At 39.2% G+C, this 12,305-nt stretch overlaps 1 protein-coding gene across 3 annotated transcripts in view; it reads right to left on the reverse strand.

Moving 5' to 3' along the window:
* The window catches only part of SIAE (sialic acid acetylesterase), a 57,191-nt gene that overhangs the window by 43,925 nt on the left and 961 nt on the right, over positions 1–12,305 (reverse strand). For all 3 annotated transcript variants that reach the window (XM_023591960.2, XM_004469277.4, XM_071212390.1), the window contains exon 2: positions 8,217–8,378. In XM_023591960.2, coding sequence (XP_023447728.1) covers positions 8,217–8,378 — 162 coding nt within the window. The remainder of the gene's footprint in view (positions 1–8,216; positions 8,379–12,305) is intronic.

Here is a 12,305-nt window from a genome sequence, read left to right on the forward strand (position 1 = left end):
CAAGAGGAAAAATGCAGAGCTGGAAGAAGCAGTCTTATTCACACTTCCCCAAAGAACACTGGTACTTCGCCAGCTACAAACTGGTTCAGTGGTTTGTGGAAGTGGCGTGGAGGTAAGGAGGGCCTTTTACTTCTAAAGCTGCCCCTAACCAGCCTTCATTTATTCTATAAACTAAAGCTCATCTCCACAACTACCAAATATGAATGCAGGAAAAAAGCTTAAGTGTTTTGCAATCAATTAAACTGCTCAGGCAAATTATTTATACTCTAGAACACTGTGACAGGCACACCCTCAGGTGGCCCCCAATAAGCCGTGCCCTTGTATAATAAATACTCTGCCCTCCAGGGCAGGCAGAATCTGTCACTTGTTTTTAACCAACAGAAAGTGGCAAAGGGGTTAAGATGTCACTCTGGTGATTAGATTATGTTATATGGCAAAAGTGAAGGGATTTTGCAGATGTGATTAAAATCCCTAATCAGTCGACTGGAAGTTCATCAAAATGTGCATTACCCTGAGCAGACCCGACCTAATAAGGTGAGTCCTGTAAAAGAGGGTCTTGTGGTTAAACACTTCAAGAAGGAGAGACTCTGTTACAACTTACACAACTGCAAGGAAGTGAATTCAGCCAACAACCTGAGGGAGCTTGGAAGCAGGCCCTTCCCTAGTCAAGCCTCCAGATGAAAATGCAGCCCAGTTAACACCTTGATTTTAGCCTTGTAAGACCAAGCAGACATCCCAGCCAAGCCATAGCTGGTCTTCAAACCAAAAGAAACAGTGAGATACTAAATGTGTACTGTTTTAAGCCACTAAGTTAGTGGTAATTTGTTAGGTAGCATGAAAAACTAGTAAACATCCTAACACTGCAACCAGGGAGGGGGGAGAGGAACTAAAGCTTTTTGTATTTTTCTAAGTTAGAGAAAATGTATCTATTTACCTCAAGCATGATGACAGAGAGAGATGCACCTATCACAAATATCATACCACATATGTCAAAGTGAGAAGATATAACCTATTTTCCCTGATTTTATCACTAATGTCTGAGAAAATCATCATGAATCATTTGACAACATAATTTGAACAGAGCCAGTTCCTGAGCATATCCCCACTCATCCCTGGGCTTTTAATATTCCCAATGCTTAAGTGTCAGTATGTTGGGTGGAAACCTTTGTATTTTGGGCAACCAGGGAATTAAAGGTAATAAGTTAAATACTGAGAGAAGTGACCAGAGTAGCAAATTGAATTAGTATTGCAGAAAATCCCAGTTTCCTCATAAAATCTAAATAAGGATGGAAGATTATGGGAAGGTGGTGGAGTCAGAAGTTCCAGAAATCAGTTCCTCTACCAAAACAACTATTGAACTAGCAGGAACTATCTGAATCAACTCCTTTGAAACTCTGAGGCCTAGTGGAACACTTGCTGGAGGGGAGCTGGAGGAAGAAGATGGTAAACTGTGGGTAAATATCAGTGAATTTCATCCTCCCTGCAGTGGCTACCAGTCTTCAGCCCTCAGCCTCATGGCAGGCAGCAATGGGGACTGGGGCCCAGGTCCTTGATACAGCTTGCTGGTGCCAAGGTAGGCTATAAGGACCTAGTCCTCCAAAAATATGGGAATGTGTGGCTTGATCACTGATCACAGTTTTTGATCAGCTACTTCAGATCAGTGGGGGCCAGTTCTGAGGGCAGCCATTGTTCCAGACCCCCCACAAGCAAAAGCAGCAGAGGAGTCCTAAAGAGACGGTACCTGTCCCTCTGATCTTTTCTCTTTCCATTCCCCAATTGTGAGCAAAAATAGTTTGAAAGTCACAAATTGATGGTTCCAGTCCTCAACAACAAAAACAGAGCAAACAAATAACCTAGCAATCCCAAAGAGTTGGGAGAAATAGATTTCCAGGGTTATAACAAGTTAATATTCAGATGTTTAGTTCTCAACAACAAAAAAAAAAAAATTGCAAAACTCACAAAGAAACAGTAAGTATGGCCCATTCACAGGAAGAAAAGGAATCTGACAGAAACCATCCCTGAGAAAACTCATACATTGGAACTGTTAGTCAAAGACTTTACATCATTGCCTTAAAAATGTTTAATGTGCTAAAGGAATACATATACAAAGAACTAAAGGAAATTAGGAAAGCACTGTCTGAACAAAATAAAGAGAAGGAAATTACAAAAAGGAACCAAACAGAAATTCTGGAGCTACAAGTATAGTAATTGAAATGAAAAAACTAATTAGATGGATTCAACAGCAGATTTGATGCCCTACATGTTCAGAGAACCTTCTCTAATAATGAACTATAGAAATGATTCCTGAACGTATAGTCTTCAACAGCAGATTTGAAAGGCAGAAGAAAGGATCAGTGAACTTGAAGACAAGAAAATTGAAATTATCCAGTGTGAGGAGCAGAAATTAAAAAATAATGAAAAAAAAATGAACAGATCCTAGGGCATCTGTGAGATACCATCAAATATACCAACATACACATCATTGGAGTCCCAGAAAAACAAAACAGAGATAAAGGGGCAGAAAAAGTATTTGAAGAAACAATAGCCAAAAACTTCCCCAATCTGATAAATATCCTGGAAGCTCATGAACTGTAAGCAGAAGAGACTAATAGGTCTACAACAAGACACATTATCATGAAAGTGTCAAATCCAAAGACACAAAGATAGGATTTTGAAAGCAGCAAGAGAGAAGAAACTTGTCATATACAAGGGATCCCCAGTTAAGATTAACAGTGGAAGAAAAGAGAGGAAAAAAAAGATTAACAGTGGATTTCTCATCAGAAACCATGAAGATCAGAGAACAGCAGGTTGAGATATATAAAGCCCTTAATGGAAAAAACTGCCAACCATAAATTCTATATTCAGCAAATTTATCTTTCAGAAATGAAGGAGAAATTAAGGCATTTACAGATAAGCAAAAGATGAAGGAGTTCATTTCCAGAAGACCTACCCTAGAAGAAATGTTAAAAGCAGTACTTCAAAGTTTAAGTAAAAGCACACTAGACAGTAACTCGAAGACATAAAGAACACTGGTAAGGGTGACTACATACCCAAACATAAAGTCCTATATTGTCATACCTCTGATTTGTAATTATTTTCCCTCTCTCTCACTCCTTGCTAGATGACTTAACAGGCAAATTGTAAAATAATGCTTTAAATCTATGTTAATGGGTATACCATGTATAAAGATGTAATCTGAAACAATAACAATACAAAGGGGGAGGGAAGGAAATATATAGGGGGAGGGAAGGAAATATATAGGAGTAGAGAGATTGTATACTACTAAAACTAGATTAGTACTAGTCAAACTAGGTTGTTAATAGTTTAAGACGTTAATAAGAAAATTAACTAAAAAATATATGGGAAAAAGGAAAGAAGAATAGAATCCAAATGGTCCCATACAAAAAAGCAACTGAATACCAAAAAAAAAAAAAAAAAGGCAGTAATGGAGTAATTGCAATGGATTCTTAGATTTTACACAAAGAGCACAAGTAACAAAAGAAAAAATAGATTAAATGGACTTAATCAAAACTAAAAACTTTTGTGCATTTTTTTTCCAAAAAGTGAAAAGACAACCTAAAAAATGAGAGAAAATATTTGGAAACCATATATCTGATAAGGGCTTAATATGCAAAACATATAAAGAACTCTTACAACTCAGCAACGAAGAGACAAACAACCAAATTTTAAAATGAGTCAAGGATTTGAGTACACATATCTTCAAAAATGATATTCAAATGGCCAATTAGTGTAGAAAAAGATGTTCAACATCATTAGCCATTAAAGAAATGCAAATTAAAACTACGAGATACCACTTCACATGCACTAGGATGGCTATCATTTAAGACTGAAAATAACAAGTGTTTGTGAGAATGTGAAGAAATAGGAACCTTCATATATTGTTGGTCGGAATGTAAAATGATGCGGCCACTGTAGAAAATGGTGTAGCTACTATAGAAAACACTATAGAAAACTTTTATTCCTCAGAAAGTTAAACACAAAATTACCACATAACCCAGCAATTCCACTCCTAAGTATACACCCAAAGAATTGAAAACAAAGATTCAGATATTTGTATACCATTGTTCATTGCAGCATTAATCACAATAGCCAAAAGGTAGAAGAACCCAAGTATCCATCAATAGATGAATGATAAACAAAATATGGTATACAATGGAATATTTTTCAACCATTAAAAGAAGTGAAGTGCTGGTACATGCTTCAACATGGATGAACCTTGAAGACATCATCTTGAGTGAAATAAGCCAGACACAAAAAGATAAATATTTTATGATTTTACTTATATGAAATACATAGAATAAGCAAATTCATAGAGACAGAAAGCAGGGGTAAAGGGAAGGAAGCAATGGGGAGTTACTGTTAAATAAATATGAATTTTGAAATGATGAAAATACTGCAGAAATAGTGGTGAAAGTTGCACAGTATTGTCAATGTACTTAATGTCAAAGAATTGTCCACTTAAATGGGTTAAAATGATTTTATATCTATTTTACCACAATTAAAAATTGATTATTTTTCACTGAGTATACACTTTGGATAGATACTACAAGGCATGGGATTGTATAACATAGTGAATTATGTGATGAGAGATGGACTGTGGTTAACAGTACAAATACGAGAGTGTTCTCTCATGAACAATAACAATGTGCAATACTAATACATAGTGTTAATAATAGGGGGGATATGGAAAAAATACAAAATATACCAAGTGTACACTATGGACCATAGTTATTGGTAATAATCTGATCATGTTATTTCATAAGCTGTAACAAAGGTCCACAATGTAAGGTTTTGGTTGAGGGGTGATGTATGGGAATTCAGCACATTATGCATGATTGTTTTGTAAGCACGCAACTTCTCTAACAAAACAAATTTTAATTATTTTTTAAAATCTAAAAGAGAAACCAACCACACAATATTCCCTTGTAGTACCTCCGTTGACAGGCATTTTATTTTCTGCCCTGTGAAAATCCCTACACGTCTCCCTCCTTTGTTCCAAATACCATTTCATTCATTTGGCTTCAGAGCAAGATGCACGAAGCAGTTTTGTGGATCTACATAAACAAAAATACCTTTCTTCTCTACCCAGCAAATATGCAAAGTCTGATATATAGAACTACCCCCACTCCCATCCCTGCCAGCTCCTTTTTCTGTGAAATTATCACCAATAGTCTGTGAATCCTTGATTCCCTTACATTGGTGCTGGTTATTTCAATCCCAAATCATGCATCACTTTTCAGTGAAGCAATTAGGGCATCACTTAAACCTAAACTACTAAATGCAGACAAACAGGGTCAAAGAGTGAGTATTTCTTCTTCTTTGTATTTCCCCAGGTTTCTAGATTACATACAGTTAGTCCTCAATAAATGTTTATAGAATTGAACTCAAAAGGAGTGAGCAGATTCACAATCACTATAAAGGAAAAGGTTGGCTCATCCCCTAATTATTTCCTTTTATTCCTGCTTGTCACAACTTACCCTCCTGCCTAAACCCTCCTGGCCCAAACGTTAGTCCTGAAAACAGTCATGGGTGGGGTAAGGGGGTGGGTAGAGAACTCTAAAAATAATGCATACGACTTCTAAAAAAATTAAATGTTATATAACACTGTGTTTTCTGTATCTCTTGAGTACTTTGTAGTTTCTAGCTCCCAAATATTTACTGACAACATTAATTATCAGCACCAAGGAAACTCTATTTTTTTAACAACAGTGGTTCTTTGGGTTTCTAAACCAATGTCATTTACTGAGATTCCCATTATCTGTATACTATGCAGCTCATTTCTAAGAGGGACACAACAAACAAAAAGCACTGCTAGTCCCTTGAATTGTTCACTTTCAGTTCATCCTGCAAATCACCGAGAGCATTTAAATCTAAAGAAGTTCTCTTAGGTTCCCCCAATAACATTCTTGCTTTTAAAAACAAGGCTTGAAACCCAAAAACTAGAAGAGCTTACCTTGTGTCTAGTACATAGTATTTTTAAATGTTTGCTGAATGGAAAGAAAATATGAAAAGACTATGTCAAGTTTTAGATCACTCTAGGCTGGGTATCTGGTTTGTGTATTGATAAAACTTATGAGGCAACTCTTTTCAGGGCCAATAAAATCTCCACAAGCTACCCTGTGACATGCACGTTCAAGTCATTTTTCAAACCACCAACTCCCACATAAACTCCACCTCCACCCAGAGCTGCCTCCTCGCCTGTCTGACTCTCACGTAGCTATACATCCCGTAACTACACAGCTACCTCTAAGATGTCATCAGGTCTCCACCTGACCCAGCCCTACGCATGCTTCCCTGCATCCACTAACTCCTAGCTTGGCCTTCTCTACATACTATTTTATACATGTTTATCTCTCCTAGACAGAGAACCCTTTGTAGGATCTCCCTGCTCCCAAGGGCTGCTAATTCTAGCCTTCTTGAACATCCTCACAGCTACATTCTTGGGTATGGCTATAAGAGCCTATTGTATAGATATAACAGCCAGCGAAGGGGTCCTACCACCAATCCTTCTTCCACAGTATTGTCAGAATGATCCTTCGAAAATACAAATCTGATCCGGTTATTTTGCTGCTTAAATCCATTCATCCAAAATAAGGTACATACACCTTAGCAGTGACAGACAAGCCTCCCGACCTTTTCAACTTCATCTCCCATCATCCATCACCAATTACACACCTTAGATATTCCACACAAGCCAACCTGCTTGCCATTTCTATGAAGACTTACGTTCACTCATGCTTCCATGTCATCACCAGGCCACCAGGTCTACCTTACTCATCTTTCAAGATAAGCCTTCAACTAAGTTAATTATGCCTACAAAGTACTGCCATAGCCAGCTACACTTTTCCATTATGGCTCTTATGACATACAGTTGTCAATACTTATTATTTCTGTGTCCACCTCTAACTACAAGCTTCATTAGGGGATAGAGTGCCTCACATGGTGTCTGGCACATAGTAGGCATGCAATAATTATTTGCGTGACTGACTAAATAATAATGGTAGTAGTAATGGTAATGATAGTGATATAGCCTGTGCATTAAAACAAAATTATTTCCAAGAGTACCTAGTCTCCAAGATGGTCAAATAGGCAATATAGGCCCTGCAGTCTTTGAATGTTCAGAAGGGATGTGAGACTGAATGTGTATTCAGGGCTGCCTCCAGACGATGTGGAAGATATGCTAATCCAAACTGGCTTGGATGTGGAGAATATGTAACTCACCGGGAGGAAATAACCTATCTGATACTAAGATCTGAAGAACCTAACCAAAGGTCTGTTTACCATCACTGTTAGTCTTCCTAATCCTATATCCTCTGTATAAAAGGGTCTGTAAAAGGCTGTTCGGGGCTCGGTTTTTATTAGGACAAGAGTCCGCCGAGCCCGGCCGGTCGAAATAAACCAACTTCCTTCTCGGTATTCTCGTGTCCTGTCCTTCGAAACCGCGCCTATCCGAATTTCTCCACTACAATAGTACTAGGAATAGCAACAATAACCACAGCTAATATTTAGTCAGACTTACCCTATGCCAGGCACTCTTCTAAGTACTTTACATGTGTTAATTTTTTTTAATCCTCACAATACAATAATCCTAAAAATATTATCTCCAGTCTACAAATAAACTGTGGCGCATAGAGATTAAGCAACATGCCCAAAACTACATATCCAGGCACTAAATGATAGTCAGAACCTGAACCCAGTGAATTCCAGAGCCTCAGTTCTTAACTACTTCTCCATACTGCCTCTCATGTACAAATGACTTGGCTCAAGTGTCACCTTCTGTGGAAACTTTCCCTGACCACCTATTCCGAGTCCACTGTTTCTCCTCCGTACCCCATGGCACCCACATCCACCTGCATCAAAGCACATATCACACTGGACCGTATACCTTAGTGTCTGTCTATTCCCCTTATTCCACGAGCTCCTGAATGACAGGGACTTTGACTGAGCCTTCTTTTTCTTTGTATCTTCGGTGCCTAGCACATGGTAAAGAATACCAGGGACGTTTGGGGATGGATGGATGGACGGATGGATGGACGGATGGATGGATGGATGGATGGATGGATGGATGGATGGATGGATGGGAGGGTGGGTGGCTAGATGGGATGGAGAGACAGACCTGAGCGTGAGCATAAGCATTCATTCTCAGGTAGTCCAGCAGGTGGCAGAAGAAGACAAGAGTGAATGAGGCACCTTACCTTTCACGCTGGTCCCCTTCCTCATAATGGCTTTCTGGTTTTGGCACAGGGTCACGGTCACTGTGGCTCCCGGTATACCATAGCCCCAGATCACTGCCCCAGCAGGCTCCTTCTGCAGCACCATGTAATCACTGATGTACGAAGCAAAACGAAAACCAATACCTAAAAATTTTAGCAAACAGTTTAGAAGGGCATCACCGGGAGATTCTTCACCAACTGAGTCAGGTAAAACAGGAAAAAAACATACAGCCTTTATACAAGAGAATTTAAATATACCTAGTTCTTTCAATCATCTAAAATGAGATCTTATTCCTCCTAAAATAGGTAAGCTGCATAACAAGAACAGTTCCCAACATATGCCTCAAAGAACAAGATGGGCAATGACAAAAATTCAATGAATATAGGGCAACTAACGTACCATAAGCCTCTCTCCTTCAGAGCTCTTGATCTTCCTATATTCTCAGACTTGGCCCCCAAATGGTTGACTCTTCCCCACCCCCACCTCCCCAAATCACAAAAATGCTGCCTGTATGCCCCTCACAGATGGTGTTTATGAGAAAAATAAACCACTTCCTTTCCCTACTTTCTATTGTCACTCCCACTCTGAGTAGCTGGGAATAAAGAAGCATGCCTCTCTCCAATACTGCCTGCTCTAATCTCCCCCATTTTTTTATCTCCCTCTTCTCCATCCTACCAGTGTTCATTTCCCTCACATAATTCTTGACAACCCTAGTATCCTGCACTGAAAATTCCAAATAAGCATTTATGAATGTCCATGACAAACCTGCTTGCTTCTAGGGTGAATTCAGATGAACAAAGATTCCAAATAAGGTCAGAGAGAAATAAAAGGTCAAAATGCCTGACCAAAGCTCTTTCGTCCCAATTTTACCCATTTCACAAGCTAAATTATACAAAAAAGAACTAGAGGAAGCACATTTAAAAACATGGATTCTATTCTAGAGAGTCACTAACAAGAGTGAATAAGAATTCACTTTAACAAGATGATTCCTATTTTTAACATCATCACCCTATATTGAATTATTTTATTATAACAAGCATTGGCCCAAATTATCTCAGTGAGTGCCTCATCAAAACTTGACAAGAAAAGTTCCATCCCAATTTGTCTGAACAAAACAGAAAAAATCCCTAGAAGAAAATAATTAACAAAATAAAGTGTTTTTAAGGGTCTTAACGAAAAGAAAAAGAAAAAAAAAACTGATAGACAGGAAAGAGAAACTGAATTAACAAAGTTGACACTTTTCTCCCTGGAAGCTACAAATGATGACAGCCCCTTAGGCTATGTTGAGCAGGGCAGAACAGCTACTTGAGTCTCTCCTACACATACTCGGTACCCTATTTATCCAGCCCTTTGAATAGGAGCCCAGACCCTAAAAATCCTCAACTCTTTCTTATGAGCTACTTCAATCCTGAAACCTACATGACAATCAAAGATCGCCCAGAAGGCCCAGCGGGCTAGAGATGCACAGCTACCGTGAGCAAAACGCTCCAAGAGACTTAAACACCCCAGAACTGCAGGAGCACGATGGCAGCCTGCTGGGGGGGGAAGCAGGGAGACGTGTGTGGGAGGGCCTTGTCTTGAGTAGGTGCTTCACATGGAACAAAAAACTGAAAACCAAAGGCATAAGAGCTAAGCAGAGAGAGGGCGGGGGTAGGGGAGTGGCGTGAGGAAAACTGGCTGCTGCTGCGTGCACAGGAACCTAGAACCAGTGCAAATCAACGGCTCTAAAAGAGTGCAGCCAGTGGCCCAGAGCCAGGGACAAATTCCTTTCCTGAACTTCTCGGTGAGTGGTCCAATTCTGGATTAAAGAATTTTAGAGTTGAAAAGCATCTTCCGCACCTGGAAATGCAACCTTCATGTAACATACTGATCAAGAGACTGAGACCCTGTGTTGAGTGAAAAGAACAAATATTGTATGCTCTCACTGATATGAAATAACTAAAATAAGCAAACCCATAGTGTGAGAATCTGGACTACAGGTTACCAGGGGACAGGGTGGGGATAGGGAATAGAGGGTGAAGGCTTAAAATGTACAGTTTCTATTTGGGGTCATGGAAAAGTTTTTGGTTATGAATGGTTGTGATAGCACAACACTGTGAATGTATTTAACAACACTGAATTATATATTTGAGTGTGGTTAAAGGGGAAATTTAAGGTTGTATATATGTTACTAGAAAAAAAATTTTTTAAGTAATCCCTAGAACAGCACAACACAGTGAACCCTAGGTTAAACCATGGACTATAGTTAATAATACAATTATAAAAAAATATGCTTTCATCAATTGTAACAAATATACCACACCAATGAGAAAGTGGTATATGGGGACCCTGTTTTCTATGTTTCTACTTTTCTGTAAACCTACAACTTCTCTAAGATAGAGAGACAGACACCCAACTAAATTAATCAATTTTTTAAAAATTGCTAGGTGGGTAGTGTATCTGTGTATATATACACACACACATACACACCAGGCATTTTAAACATTGGCGATATAACGTTAAAAAAATAAAACACAAAGCCTTTACCAGCAGGGAGCTTCCATTCTACTGGAAAACTTACAAGTGGCAGGCACAGAGCTAAACACATTGCAGACATTAAACTTATTCAACTAGCCTAAAATCACAGTTAATGACAAAGCTAGCAGCCACCTGATTCCAACTTTACTGCAATTCCCACTCTGCCACAGTTTGACACTGATGGCAAATCAAAGTCATATTCCCTGTCTTGGTAAAATGCAAAATTCCAAGCCAATAAGGATACACAACAAAACATTAGCAAGGAAGTGAGCAGTAGACTAAGTAGAAAACTGGGAAGGGGAGGGGCAGGGCTAAGGATTAGTAATTGCTTTTATTTTATTTTATTTTTTTAAGGTTTTTTGAGTTTTTTTAATTATTTATTTATTTTTAAAAATTACATTCAAAAAATATGAGGTCCCATTTAACCCCACCGCCCCCACCCCCCACTCCCCCCACAGCAACACTCGCTCCCATCATCGTGACACATCCATTGCACCTGGTAAGTACATCTCTGAGTATCACTGCACCCCATAGTCAATGATCCACATCATAGCCCACACTCTCCCACGTTCCATCCAGTGGGCCCTGGGGGGATCTACAACGTCCTGTAATTGTCCGTGAAACACCACCCAGGACAACTCCACGTCCCGAAACCGGCTCCATATCTCATCTCTTCCTCCCATTCCCCAAACCCAGCAGCCACCATGGCTACCCTTCCCACACCCATTCCACATTTTCTCTGTGGACATTGGATTAGTTGTGTCCATTGCACATCTATGTCAAGTGGGGGCTTAGTTAATATTCGATTTTTTTTCCTTCATTTGGAGGTTGGAGTAGATAAATAGGAATTAGTGTTGTGAGGAAGAGACCATCATTTGAAGTAGACTGACCAAATTAGGAGAGTGGTTACTATTGGTGGGGAGCTGGTGGGGGTCGTTGGGGAGGCACACTCAGGGAGTCTGTTACACAGGGAATGCTCCAGGTCTTACCTTGGGTGGGTCATTCATGGGTGTTTGTTTCACCATTGCGCATGTTTTTGTATGACTCAAGTATTACATGATAAAAATATAATTACATGTAAAGAAAAGATGTCAGGAAAAGCAACCAAGTTAGAAGAGAAAGTTAGAGCACTAATGAATTAAAAACACAGTCAATGTGAAGGAAGGTGATATAAGGATATGACACCAAAAAAGAAGATGTAATACAGGTGTTAAAGTTAACAGTTTTTAAAGAAAAACTATTTAAAGAACGGCACACCTCTCCTTACTGTATTCTCCCCTCCCCCAATATAATGGAACTCAAAGGTCAGAGAATGATATGCAGAATGCTGTAAGTCTGCACTAGTGTTAAATCCAGAAAAGTCATGTTACAGGCTAGTTTGTCTGAATCCGGGTAGTTTTTCAGGTTCTTATGTAGAGCAGCAGTTATTTTTCTGCCCTCCCCCCTCCAACCCTACCCCCACATTCTCCCACCTCAATTTTCATTTCTTTATAGGTAATCTTTGAGATCTATCTTTGAGTAGTCTGAATGAAAAAATAATTCCAGCATTATCG

The sequence above is a fragment of the Dasypus novemcinctus genome, chromosome 27, assembly GCF_030445035.2.
Source record: "Dasypus novemcinctus isolate mDasNov1 chromosome 27, mDasNov1.1.hap2, whole genome shotgun sequence".
NCBI classification, from domain to species: domain Eukaryota; kingdom Metazoa; phylum Chordata; class Mammalia; order Cingulata; family Dasypodidae; genus Dasypus; species Dasypus novemcinctus.